The sequence below is a fragment of the Gavialis gangeticus genome, unplaced genomic scaffold (assembly GCF_001723915.1).
Source record: "Gavialis gangeticus isolate Ggan-Ray unplaced genomic scaffold, GavGan_comp1, whole genome shotgun sequence".
NCBI lineage: Eukaryota > Metazoa > Chordata > Crocodylia > Gavialidae > Gavialis > Gavialis gangeticus.
Window position 1 is genome coordinate 5,857,256 of NW_017729031.1, and position 14,907 is coordinate 5,872,162.

At 40.6% G+C, this 14,907-nt stretch overlaps 1 protein-coding gene across 9 annotated transcripts in view; it reads right to left on the bottom strand.

The window, feature by feature from the left end:
• Positions 1-14,907, bottom strand: part of FMNL2 (formin like 2) — a 318,749-nt gene that overhangs the window by 39,211 nt on the left and 264,631 nt on the right. For all 9 annotated transcript variants that reach the window (XM_019522397.1, XM_019522402.1, XM_019522393.1 and 6 more), the window contains exon 10: positions 3,935-4,009. In XM_019522397.1, the coding sequence (XP_019377942.1) occupies positions 3,935-4,009 (75 nt within the window). The remainder of the gene's footprint in view (positions 1-3,934; positions 4,010-14,907) is intronic.

Here is a 14,907-nt window from a genome sequence, read left to right on the forward strand (position 1 = left end):
TGCAGGTGATTCAGTAATCCACTATGCAAGAACTCTTAAGCTCTACCCCCTGGAGTTATTTGTTATATAGTGTTTGTAACAGCATGTGGATCTACTTAGAACCAGATGGTAACAGATCTGGCCTGTCAGATCAGTTTGTCATTAATCTTCTATTTCTGTTGCAGACCTGCCACATATTTAATCAAAAATCAGAAAGTGGAAACAGCCCAATGTTACAGTTTTTACAAGCCATGGGCCACCTCCTGAAGTCCTTATCCAGAGCCAGATTGTGGCCTTTGAAGCAGAATTCACCCTAAATTTCATGAAGAGTTTGAGCCTTCTTAAAAACCAATAGCTCAACAGTGTCCTTTGTGCTGACTCTTCCTTACACAGGCAACAATAAAGCAAAGGATAGGATTGAAACCTAGTCAGTTAATTCCAGTGGGGAGAGCTGGAGGGACAGGACTTTTGGCCTATTTGTGGAGTTTCTTTATGACTTGGCTCCACCAAGACCAGAGGTTTGGCTCCCATAGAACAGGTCATCTCCATGAATGCCCTGTGCCTTGAAACCAGCTCCCAGGCCCAAAACAAACACACTTGCTATTAAAGGGACATCTTTTAGAGCTATGTTACAAAGGGTCTTATAGCATAAGGCAGTTAACAAGTGTATTATTTAGATCATAGTAAGCATTACTATGAGTTAGAACTAGGTCCAAGTGACTGAACAGTAAGGCTTACTATGATCTGGGCAGGGCTGGAGCCAGCTATGTGGTTGACAAACAGCTGTTTGTCGGTCCAGCCCCTGTACTGCACAGCACTGTGCTGTGGCTGGGAACACCACATTTGTCATTATCATGTGACCTCTGTAGAGCAGTCCCACGATGGCTGAAAATGTATTACTTATTACCATGTGTACTCTTCTTGCTAAGAATACTAACTTTGATATGATATGGTGGCACTTACCATGTGGGTTATTGCCTGAGTGTGTGGACACTGGTGTTTTAAGTGTAGTTAACGCATCTTAACTGTAATGTACAACAAAGCCCTAAAACTTCCTGGTTCCTGATTCTAAAGGGAATCCACTCTGCAAAGGAGGGTGGAAATAAATGCAGAAAGAATCTGTGGTATTTTTCTGTTAGGAAGCACTTAACAGTACAATGCTTCTTGCTACTTGGGCTTCCTCACTATGAGAACCCTGAGCTAGGAGAGTCCCTAAAAGAGTTCAGAGAAAAGGGAAATGAGATGTTGCCCGAAAGGCAACTGATCCAACATTCACCAAGCAGATCAGGATGGAGGAGCAATAAGTAGGCAGGAATAAGACAATAACATGCTTGTTGAGAACTAGATCAGAACTATCCCTGCTCCCTATCCTTAGAGTATGCAGGCTAATGTATGTAAATAAAAAATAGCCCTGTAATAAGTGTGGGCAATTCCTGATGGGCTGTGGAGAGCTGGATAACCACATACTGTTGTCTTATTTACAAATGGACTCTGGAATATGATAAAAAAGCACTAAGTGCTATTAACATTTCATGTTGGCAGTTACTGGAGTGGTTAAAGAGACAATAAGTGATAAAGAATAGGTAAGGATGTGAACTTTTGTGTCTGATATGTCTATTAGACAAACCTTCCTTATGTAAAACTTAGAGAATTTTTAAGCACAAGGATCACACACTGGGTCCAGGCTCTACTTCAAAACCAGCTGTAAAAAACAACAATTATAACTACAGACAGCTCCTTAACCCTACTATAATTTCTGCAGATATTATACCCAACTGTAAGCTTTTATTGAAACAAGAAAAAATTGCTTATTTACCGCACGAGCCAAAATGGTAATTTTATTAGTAACAGTTTTACCTCCAAATCATGGAGAGTCTGACCCAACTCTGCAGCACCTGAAAGTAATTTTTCTGGGAATGATATCTATGATATCTAAAGTCTTAACCAAATTCCTCGTAGCAAAAAGTCTACAACATAAAACCCATCAAGCACACAGGCACCACTGGAAGATGCAGCAAAAGGCTACAGCTTGAATAGTTATGGAGACTGAACCATCCTTTCACTAGGGGTAGGCAAAGTCCAGATACCTGCTCCTGCAAAGGATCACATGGTAATTAGCCCCCCCCCCCCGCCCCCCTTCCACTCTTGACTGGAATCCAGTGATCTTGTCACAAGTCCTGGGATCCACCAAAAATTTATATGCAGGTGAGGCACCAAACAACCTGGTCCAGATCCACCTCATGGAGGGCAGAACAACCCTAATCATAAAGGACAGGGTAAGAAAGAGGCAACAAAGGGATTCTGAGTGAACCTTTTCGTGATGTTTGCTAGGCATTTGAGGCTGGTGAAGAAACAGAAATCATTGGAAATTGGAAAGAAAAGTGCAGCTCAGCTGTGGGAGTGAAGAGGAAGCCTAAATGTATTCAATGTAATGGCTCACCATGACTTGAAAAAAAGGTCGGTGCTGAGGGGACTGCTTGCAATGAGTGTTACTATGTATCTTGCGCAGATGGGCTATAGTAATCTATACTTATTGTAGGGTCCGATCAGTATATTTACCTAATGGGCCATGTATTTTATAGTCATATTTGATGCTGGCTCCATTTAATCAATTTTATAGATGGTTTCCATTACTGAGCACATGCCACTTTTGGCAGCAGCTTAATATAGACAATGTATTTAGTAAAGTTTCCTTGTATGCAAATGTAAAGCAAGGGGCTTTTCCTCCCATGCTGATTGGGGGTGGGAGGGAGGAAACCTTGTCTTTTTTTGTGTTAACACAGTAATAGTGCCTGAGGCGTAGCTGTCCTGGAAAGAGAGGACTTCAGTTTCTAGGACTTTCAAGCAAGAACCTTTAACTAAAATTCACCTTAAGTATATTTAAAGATGCATTTTAAAGCTCAGTTCATAATTAGTTCCTTTTTTTTTCTTCAATATTTACACTCATTCTCGCATCATGATTCATTGGTTTCATAAGTTTCCATCATGGGAACTGGGTTTTGGTATGTATATGTTCTTCCTCTATGTTTCTATTTTCTCTGCTGTTCCAGGGGAAGTGGAATTGTACAAACAAATTGAGGAACTAGCTGTGGTAAAAAGTAGTGTTATATTTATCTATAGATTAAGACAGACACTGTTGTGATGATGTTGGCTCACACTTCCCTGTCTAGAGTATTTACAGACTTTGGCACTACACAACTTGTCATTTCAGATATTATCAGTCCTCCTACCCAGTGACAGTACACAATGCTATAAAACAAGCTCTCCAATCCTGCCCTTCCAGGATCAAATACTATGATAATTATATTACTACACCATGCTTACAAGAACCTTTCACTTGATCAGAAATGCTCAAATAGTTAATAACCAAGAGCTATATTTGCAATGTATCTGGTGGCCAGATACAGAAATTCAGTTGTACAGAAAGCAAAATGTTTACTATTAAAATGGCCATTAAAAGAAGCCTACTTCCTTTCTAATATGTAGGTGGTCTCTCTTATTGACTGTCAGCTTTACTATCATTTATATTACAGTAACAGTTAAAGGCCTCAGCTGAGATCAAGGTCCCAGTCTGCTTGAAAGCTGTACATGTACACACTCACAGGCAGATCTTATACTCTAAATAGCTCGACAGACAAAGGAATGACAGGGACAGAGAGTCCTGCAGCATGTCTAGCTGGGGTAAGAATGCTAGTTTTCAGGTTCCAGTTTGATATTCTATTGAATGGATTACGCCAGGTAGAATTACAATAGCTAACAATAACTTCCTCAAAGATCACTATGAAGCCTGTGCAAATTAAAGAATGAATATAACAATCTATAATGGTTTGATCATTTTAGACTGAGCGTAAGATGACAGAAGGTTGAAGGTACACAAGATCCAAATTAATATATGGGAATAAGAAAAGACAATGGGGAATTGAAATATATTACCCAAAGTTGCATAAAGTCTTACCATGAAGTCTATATTGTTGTCTTCATTTCGGAAATGTTCCATCAGCTTCTCAAAGCGCTGTTTCTCCCCACAAACCTGTAAAAATAAGCATATGGTGTGTCTATTATATAACCACCCACTAGAGGGAGAGCTAAAAAACGCAAAAACCAAGCTTATAGGTTAATTCACAACCTTTAACCCACCAACTGTCTTTTCTAGACCACTTTTTTCATGGAAAGTCTTGAAGCATTGTCTGATCCCTCAAATTATGGCCATCACTCATGCTGCCTATCTACAAGATAAGAACTTGAGTTTTGTTATTAAAGAATGCGCCTTGTCCTTTAAATATCTATCTGTCTATAAATCTCATCCTCAACTGGCGTACCCTGAAAGCAAAGGGACCAGCCACAGATCCAGTCCTCTATCCAATTTCATCTTCAATATATCTGAGTCCAACATGAAGCTGTAGGTTATGTTACCAGGTAACATATGTACTTTATGTTACGAAGTAAAAACCAATGAAAATGAGCAGGGACCAAATTCAGAGGGTCTATATTTCAAACACTGGTATAGAAGTCGGTGTGAATTTTCCTGGCAAAAGGTCAGACCAATGTGGTGTTTAGCAAGAAAAGCAATCAACTAGATGGAGAAATAAGATCTAAGGTAAAACAGAGGCCAGTACTTTATTTTACCATACCTCTTTACATTGGAAAATATACACCGAATGAAATATTTTCTTCTCAAAATGGCCTGCATTTTAAATATGTGCCAAAAACAGTTAAAAGCTCTTCCATACACCTTGGTAAACATGCCTTTATTTGCTTTTTTTCCTTTAGAGTCAGAAAATGTGTGTGCATCTTAAATTCAAGGGCACCTTAAATTCAAAGGCATGTGGGTTCCTTTATATCACTTCCTACTAGCTTTTCCATTTTCATCTCACTCTTTTGCCTCTTAAGAGCCTAAAGAGCCTTATTTGTACCTAATGGCACCAGAGTTGTAACATGTTAAACTGGAGCGTAGATAGTGGAGGAATATGTCTTGTTCCTTCCCAGCAGCTCCCCCGCCCCTACAATCACTCAGTGGGCATGTCTACACATGCATATTAATACGATTCAATAAACTCCAGTACTTATTGCTTATTGCTCACTGGCGCCATGTTTACACATGTGCCTGGCACCGCATCATGTTGAGCCGGGTCAGAGCAGCCCTGGCTGGCAAAGGGCTCAGGGGGTCAGCCTGCCAACTTGGGGCTGCTGCAGCCTGGTTCAAGGTGTCACAGAGGGGCTAGCTGAAGCACAAGGGTGCTTCAGTGCAGGGCTAGGCAGCAGGCAACCCCTGCACTGAACCACCCTCATGCCCCAGCCAGCCAGGGCAGTGTCTATAGAGGAGTTGCTGCAGAGTAAAGAACTCCGTAGCAGGGTAGCTGCAGAACTTATTAGTTTACTCCAGCCTAATAGCCCTGCTTATGTAGATGCTGAGACATTTACTGTGGAGCTAATGAGTCTACTCCACAGTAGAAGTCTCATGTAGATGCACCCAGTGACTGCACCACTATTAACACTGGGCATATCTACACATGAGCTTTAATGAGCATATAATAAGCTTATTTTACTGTACATTAAAGAATCACATAAAAACCGTGCAATTACACTAACGTGCAGTAATATAGGCTACTGTGCATTAAGCATCACTTAAGAAACATGCACTTTCAGTACTGAACATTAGGGCAGCCTAATGCATATTTATTTAGTACCTCACACTGGAGGTACTAAATTTAATGCGTATGAGGAAAAGTGCATTAATGCACATGTAGATGCACCCACTAACGTGTGATTTAGGCCACCATTTATATTCTTTCAAAAGGAAGACATGAATTTCCCGGTTTCTTTGTGCCGGGACACACAAGATAATTAGACACACAAGATCATTTAAATGGGACACACAAGATAATAATTCTCCTAAAAGACTCATGAGCCTTTATATACTGAAAGGGAATCCTGACTAAGCAAGACCATGTGCAATTCCTTTACTTGTGCCTCTCCTGTTTCACAGTGGAGCCCTTTTCAAGCTCATAAATTCTTTACACAGAACCTCTTCTCAGTGAGCAGATGGTCACTTTGACCTCAACTGCAGTTTGCATCCTGGGATGCATAGAATCAAGCAAAGACTTTCATTTTATTAATTCACTGCACTCCATTAGCTCTGAGCTTACTCAAGGGCAAATCTTGCCTCTTACCCTGTAGAAATGGAGGAACTTAGGTCCTCTGCTGCAATGGAGGAAAACTGTGGAGCAGAATTTGGTGAGGCCATCTCAGGGTCAGCATCCCTTAGGTGGCACGGAAATTCACCTTCGTGAAAATGGCAAGATGAGTGTAAGAGGTATGTAGAACTTGGGCTGGCACTCACGGGGATGAATTGAACCAAAATAAATTGCAGGTTCAGTAGCAGCTCACAAGCCCACTAACAGACACCCCTGCAAAGTCCCTTTGAGGTTAATGAGACCCCCAGCTAGAGTAGGGTCTGCATTTATAGAAACCTTTGCAGAATTAGGCCTAAAATCAGAGGAGGGTCTCCGAGCTCCATTAGAATGATGAATACAGAGGTTAGGAGCTACTGCCTTAAAGCACTTCTGAGTAACATATGTTCCAAGTAAAACAGCCTAGAGTCAGATTATGAATAGAACAGAACAAAGTAACAGTGATTTAAAATAATCTAAGATTCTCAGCATAAAATCCATGCTATCAATTTGGGCAATTATAATGATCTAACAATTACATAATAAATACCTAAATAATATCAATATATAATTTACCAACACATTGACATTTATTTGAGAAGAAAGGGGAAAAAGAAACCCCTGTATCTGTTTGCACATGGAACACAACTTGAAGACCTATTTATTATTAAGGGTAATTGTTTCCAGTTGATAACCACGTTTGATGTTCTTCAGCACATTGCTATTTTTTAGCTCTGTCTCCTTACGTATGTCAAGGCTTTTAAAAGTCTCACATGTGATATCATTATAATCCAGGAAACTAGATGTTAAGCTAATAATGTTTCACTTTGCCTGTGGACTGCATTTTTAAATGGGATCTCAGCTCGGCTGCTAATTTTTGCACCTGCCTAGCTTCCCCAAATTACAACTTACGTTCAAATGTGACTATTAACCAAACAATTTTCAGTGAAAATATCGCCTTCACAGATGTAGATTCTATGCCGAAATTTATCATAGGTACACTCTATCATGTGCACATAAAAGAGTAGTGCAGACACAAACTTGAAGGCTGTATTTGAAAATAATGGCCTATTGTACATATGTACATCAAAACTGCATTCCTTGTTTTGAAGCATTTCATACTGTAGAATGAGAAATGCCTTAGGTCAAGTTCTGCTGTCAGATGTTAGTGTGGGTTTCGCACTAATGAAGTCAAAGTCAGCCCAGTATTTCCCAAATCTAAGAAGAACATTTTCCTGATGGATTAAACCTTGAGCTCACTTCTACTGTCCTTGAATTCAATGTCACATTCACCCCACGATTTCAATGAAAGCAGAAACTTCTACTCCATTATGGTTGCTTGAATATTACCAGGGCTATGTATATCCAAGTCGATATTCACATCTAGGGTACTGCAGTGTTGAATTATGTTCTTGACTGCACAATCCTCAGAAAGAGGCTGCTTACACAGGTATGAACAACTGGTGCCTCCCAAGACTGGGGGGCACCATGGTGGCATGCAGGGACTGCCCACAGCTGCTAGCATCGGTGTTGGTGGCGGGGAGTAGAGTGCCCGCAGATGCTGCTACTCATGTTGGCAGTGAGTGGGGGCAGATAGTGAGCAGCAACCACCAGCAGAAGCTGGTGGCGGCACATGCCCCCCTATGTGCACAGAAGGGGGGCACATGCCCCCCTATGTGTACAAGAAAGGTGGCCATTGGGGCTAGGTACAGACATTCAAAAAGCCCAAGGCAGAATCCATCATCCACGTTATGCAGTTTTCTGTCAATAGCATAGGTTAGATTGGTAGTAAAGAGAGCACACATTTGCGCTGTGGAGCAGGGAGGAGGGGGCACCGGCGGGGGAGAATCTTAGACTAGATTCTGCCATTTTTAAATCAGTCTATGTGTGCTGCATGTGTGTTCTCTTATAGGTATAGATCAGTTTTGTATGCCAAACTCTTGTTCTGTCACAGGTATAGACCAATTTCCAAACGTTTACATGGGTAAAAGTGTAGTGCCTGTACCTGGTATTTGAGTATGACTGGCAGAAGCTTTACTGCTGGGAAGAGGCCAGGAGAGCAATACAAAGGTGCTGATCCTCTGCAGGAATAAACTATTCCTTCCTTGTGGAACTCATGGTCTCTGAGGTCTACAGACTACACCTCTTCCCTCACCAGTTCCTAGCTTCAAGTGAGGCCCAGCAGGGGACTATGAGAGGCAATGCAGGTAACTCAAGACTTTATGAGGAGCCCTGTGTGTTCTTCCTTAAAGTCCCAATTCCAGGAATTTAAAAAATCTGAGCTTTTGTTATAAGAAATTTATTTTTCTGTCTCTTGGTTGTGCAGAAAAGTGACATAAATGCAAACCTAAGCCTTAAATACCGGAAGACCAAGAAAAATCACCCAGAATGAGACAAAGATTTTTTGGTGATATCATCTATTGGACTAACTATATATTTATTCCAATAAAATATATCACCAAAAAATCCTTTGCTGTAATATATTACCTGGAACATCACAACTACATCATCACTACAACCCCAGAACATATGGGTGTTTTTAATCTCAATATTTTAAGCAATTTGTAGTACTGGAGAGGTTACATTCTCCTTGGCTCTCTGTCATCCCCTAGACTTCTCACCAAGATGGCATACAACAGCTATCAGCCATTCCAAGGTCTGTCCTACCCACCCCATCCTATACCATTTCTTCTTTTCTTTTCACTCTTTCTTTAGCCTGTGTTCTCTCTAAGTCAAAGCCCACTCCTTGGATGCAGCAGTGCAGTCCCTAGTGTAACTGGACTCTAATCTTGGCTGGTCACACTGGGGTTAATGTCATGTAAATATTTAAGTCATCACAAGTTTGATAAAGTTTTAAGAAGGAAGTTTCCAATTTAAATGCCAAAAGGCCTCTAATGTGACAGTCAGACAGCTCTATCATCACTATGGTAAAGTAACAGATTACTACCTAACCTCTTCAGCTCACAGTACACACCCTGCAATCTGGCAGGAAAGAGTACCATATCAAAGTTGCTGTCCGGTTCCTTTCAAGTTTGGTGTGTTTAGTTCAGGGATTCTGTGTTGTGGGCAATCACGAAAAAGACCCGGTCAACTCAACAACAGATGGAGGAGAAATTAAATTCTCGTGACATCCAGGTGCTAAATCTCATACATGAGTTAGATGCCCAATCATGGTATGTGGAATCAGCTGCTGGTCTTCACAAAATGAACAATTTCCTTCCAGGTTTACAGGTCTTCTTATTAGTAGCAATGGACTAAACTATTTCACTACAATTCCCTTACTTCAGGGATCGCAACACTTTCCAGAAACAAAAACATCATGTCAACTACTGGAATAAGTAAGTATTACAAGTGTTAAAGGGGCAATATTGACTTTCACAGTGAGCAGAAGAGCGGGCACAAGCTGCTGCTGCTTTCCAAAACTGTCTTTGTTATTGATTTGATGTGTGGGAGGTAACCTTGCTGTGCCTCAGTTTCCCTACACAAGAGTGTTGTGAGAATTTAAGAGCCATAAAGATATATAGCTCTTTAATGATCAGTGAAGTCATACCTATAGATACAAGCCACCAATTCACATTATTAAGTCAGCAGTGCTTGCACACTTCCCCCTTAACCAGTCCTAGACTAACAACCCTGCACTGCCAGAGGGCAAAATGTTGCTGGAGGGTATACTTTTAGATATATTGTATATATCCAAGTTCCTAACAGTTCAGATCCAGATCATTAAAAATAAAACTCCTTGAACTTTTTAGAGGACCATTACCACTGGTTTCCCAGTATTTTAAATTTAATTAAATTCTTCCCAAATAAACTGCCTGTAATTTTGGAAAAAAACAAGTTTTCCCCAATTTTCCACCTTAAGTTGTAGTGTAGTACTACTCTGTAATATTTAAGGAATGGCAGTTTTCATCCTAAATGTGCATCTCATTTGAAATTTTGAACACTGCAAAAATATAAATACCAAATAAAAATAAAAGTACCAATTACTGACAATACCATCTATTAGCTTAGGTTTTAAATAGCACTTCTCCTCACAGTATCTAAATAAACACTAAGGAATTGATCCAAATCCTACTGATGTTAATGGACGTTGGATCAGGATAAGCCAGTGTTCCCCAGTCTTCACTAGCTCATGGGACAAGGCTGAGCAGATAACATACAGTGGGCATCTTCATATTTGACTCTCCCTGTTAACTTCAGTTTTAATTATTTGATTTCCTGTGGTCACCAGCAACACTGGATAGTCTCATGGGTCCCTGACCCATGGGTTGGGGGCCCTGACTAGGTAACTACATCTACAAAGTAGAACCAGTGGCAGATTTCATGGTGGGTCCTGCTCTTTACTTCTCAGGTTTTTTTAAACATTTAGTTAGGTTTTATTTATATTACATTCCTCTCTCATACTAGCATTGCTTGCCTTCTTTTCTGCCTTAAGCAAAAATACAATACGGCATATGTGGCACATTTTCTGTGACCACTATGTACAATTACTGCACCAAATTATTAGATATTTGTGGTCGGCTCCTGACATCAACAGGAGCTTTGCCTTTGGCCGTACCAGATGAGTTTTTATAGTGAAGAAGAAACCTCTTGGGACATGGAAAGAACTGACAAGTCTGCCACAACAACTGCTCTCCAAACAAGATTTACATTCTGCCTTCTGAGGCTGATCATATATTTCTGCAAAAGCAATCATCAGAAGTTCTTCCTGCAGTACAGTGAACGGTCTTGCTAAGAGATCAAAGCACAGACATTCCTCATGGCACACCATACATACAGAGTTGGCTGCTAAAACCTAAATTGCATTAGTGTGTTTCCAGCTGAAATCGAGGGAGGAAGTGCAAGTTCCTGCTCCCCACAGGAGGCTTCATTTTACAATGGGTGTGATAGGTAATGGGAAAAGGGCTATCTGTATCACTGGTAAAGAAGCCATTTGCTTATGCTTTGCAAAACTAGCAAGCAGCCAAATTCCAATATGAAATAATCAGAAGGATACTTGGAGAAGATCGGCAGCACAAACAGGAAATGAAATCTTGTGTTCATTTGATAAGACTAGTGCCCTGGGTGCTTCACGCTGTCCTGGACCACTGCAACGGAATACAAAAATGCCAATATTTGCTGGCATCTTGCTTAGCACCAGGGTACTGACAAGCCCTCCCCACTTCCTGCCTGCAGATTACTCCTGCCATAATCAAGAATAATTTGTACATAAAACCCATTGTGTGGTCAATAGCCAGGTCTACTCCATCCTTGCCTCTACCCTTACTCTTCCTCTACCATGGCTCCAAAAATGGAGCGGCTTTGGAATAATTCTTAATGAGTTTGGAAGAGCTCCAAAATTAACTTATAAAAGTTTTTCTATATCTTTCCTAGAATGTGGGTTGGGTCATTTATTGACAACATACAAGTCAAGAGGACTTCAGTCCTTCACTCTAAAGAACAGACTAATAGTGAAATTAGCTCTAGTAGAAAGACTCACACAGCAGAATACTAAAACCTGACAGAAGTTTTCTTTAAGAACCAGCTCAGAAAGCAGTGGAAGTAAAAAGCTAACAGAGTAACCCCCAACTGACTTAATTGTATTTTAGAAGGTTGTACTGGGCCTTTTTCAACTCACCATTCAAGTCAGTAGGAGTTTCTCCACTGACTTGAATAGGAATTGGATTAGATGCATTGGTGTCTATTAAAATTCCAAGTCTCTTTATTCATGTGGTTGACGGTCTATTAAAACCATACTCCAAAATCAAATCCATCTGGGCTTTGGGGATGCCCTTCCTCAGGAACAACCATCACCAGAAATAGAAGGAATTTACCCAAGCCTTAGATTCCAGGCAAATGTGCATTTCTAATATGACTGCAGGAAAAACCTGGAACTGACTCAAATATTTAAAAAAAACACCATCCACTAGGGAAACAACCATAATGCTGATGCATAAGATCATTCAATGATGAGATAAACCCAGACTAAAGACGGAGTTTGGGGAGGCTTCACATGAACGATCCCACATGGGCAATGGAAAAATGCTGACATAACCCAGTATAAACTACGGTTTACTGATTAAATCAGAAAGAAGCATAAGTGACACCGCCCCAACAGACAACTGGCAAAGACAATAAACAAATAATATTGGCCCATTGAAGTAAAGTAGCGGATATTCAGTGGGGAAAGCAGCAGCAGCAGCAACAAAAATGTGGCTGCCGGTGGTTCCTCACCCTGTCATCAGATGATTCAGTGGTAGGAACATGTGTGCTACAGGAGGCAGTGAACTGACTTTAATCTTCCATAATAAACCGTATCATCTCATGCAAGAGTAAAATTGTAGCTGAAGCCTACACCCTGAAGCTTGGCAGATGTCCAAGATATGGTGAAATCAGATGCAAATGGATAAAGCCATATGTTGTCATTTATATCTGAACACATTTCCAGAATCTGTCACGTATATTGGAGGAAGAGTGAGACTACAGCAGGCTTTTATTACCATTATTTGGGGCAAGTAGAAAGACCGTAATGCTTACCCCAGCTATAAGACAAAAAATTCTTAAGGTGGTGAAAAAATCATTTTAGGCTGCATTAGCTTGTGTCATTCCAGAAGAACAATGTGGTTTTGTAGAAAGCCACCTACTACAACCTTCCTCTTTTGAAAGAGATAGCAGAATGCTAATGACGTATTCATTTCATAGATACATAGCAAAATTTAACAGAACCCCAAAGGGAAATGGTAAAATCTAATATAGCAAATTTGGTGCAAATGATGTCACATGATGCTCTAAGACAGGGGCAGGCAATTATTTTGGGCAGAGGGCCACTTACTGAGTTTTGGAAAGCCATTGAGGGTCACATGACAGGCAGCCCAGGGCAGATAAATATTAATTTTCTAAATATTTTTGGGGGCCCGCAGGCCGCATTTTGCCCACCCCTGCTCTAAGACCATATAGTTCATCATATTCATATGAACAGTGAGACAAAAAGATTTCATCATATGATACATGGAACAAATTAAAGTTGCTAAAAGCATGGTATGTCCAAAATACAATGAAAACCTGATCTTCAAGAGGGATGGCCTCCTCCTACTCAAGACATCTAGCCAATTACATGGAGTAACATCTAATTTTGTTGAAGAATGTGCTCATAACTCAACAGCAAGAAGATAAAGTTGTGATGCACATGAGTAATGTAGTAAAGGTAGTTGGTAATTCAAGGGCTGGAGTTACATTGTGTTGGGCAGTAGTCCAGAGTGAATATTAAGAGACACTACTTACCTGTTCAACCCAAGGCACTTACAAAAGACTGAAAAGCCCTATCCTGCCCAGACAGAGACTGACTTCCAGAATATATTACACTGATATTAATTTACTTATTTGAAGAATTGTTCTTTGTGTTTGGCAGAGCAGATAAGTGATAAATATTATGAAATGGGTTAAATACGGATATTAGAAACATATAAATGAGAACTGCTACTGCAACCAGGAAGCAACTACAACTTAGTGTTCTCACATAGGCACACAACCTCTGAAATCTCTCGTAAGCTATTTTTGATGCAGTTAGTCCTTGAGGTGAATATGGCTTACTCTTACAAACATAGTTAATAGTTGACTAGAGTCAGGAAAAAGTATTTCCTGAAGGTTTATATTTGAACATATATTTTAAAATATAAACCTTGGCCATAACCTTTAATAAAAGAAAACTAGTCCACGTGTTGACATGACTAACTATGAGCTTCTTCAAGGCTATTTTAAACTGGTTCTTCATTTTCTCCTTTTCTTAAAACTTCAATAAGCTTTCAAGTTCTATAGCAGTCATTGACTTCATTAAAGCATAAGCAGCACAATAAATTTATGCACATTTTACAGCACATGCCCTATACTGGGAAAGCCATTCTAGATATGGCCATTATACAGATAGGCTGATATTATATACATGCAACTCCCAAATTAGAGAGACCCTTTTCTAAATGTTTCTTCCTACACTCCACTGTCTTGGCTCCATAATGCCTTTTCTTTTTCTTACAATAGTCTACTACAGGGGTGGGCAAAATGCAGCCTGCAGGCCTTATCCAGCACACCAGGCCATTTTATCTGGCCCACAGGGACCCTAAACATTTAGAAAATTGACTATTATCTTCCCAGTACCAGCAGCAGCAGGACTCAGGAGGAGCCAGCTGTAGGACCCAACACCAGCAGCAGCAAGGCCCACTTGGCCCTGGCCCCCCAAGCTTCTGGCTGTTCCCTTGCCTTCCTTCCATCAGAGTGTAAATTCTGGTAAGAACGGGGGAGGGGAGAGAAGAGGATCGCCGGCAAAACAGGAGCCATCCCAGCCCCACTGGCATCACACTGCATGGAACCGTGTGCTGCTGGAGTGGTGGGCAAGTGGGGGAGCAGTAGTGGCGGGCAGGGAAGCGGCCAGCGAAAGGCGACAGCAACGGGAGGCAGGGAAGAGTGACAGCTGAAGTACTCCTTTCAGCAAGGGAGTTTGTCATCTTGGAACTGGGGAAAAAAAATTATATTCTAAAAATCAAACATCTACTATAGCATACATTAATTTGATTTTAAAAAATGTGTTTTTGTCCTTATTTATATGTGTTTGCATAGTGTACACAGAGGTGATTATATAATGTATTGTATAATGAAGTCTTACTTTTGTATATTGTTGGGGGCTGTGGAGCAGTATGGAGGGTATGGGTGGGTGGGCATAGGTTTATGGGGGGCTGTGGGTGTGTTTGTATGGGTATGCATGTATGTGGGGTATGGGGGAGGGTAT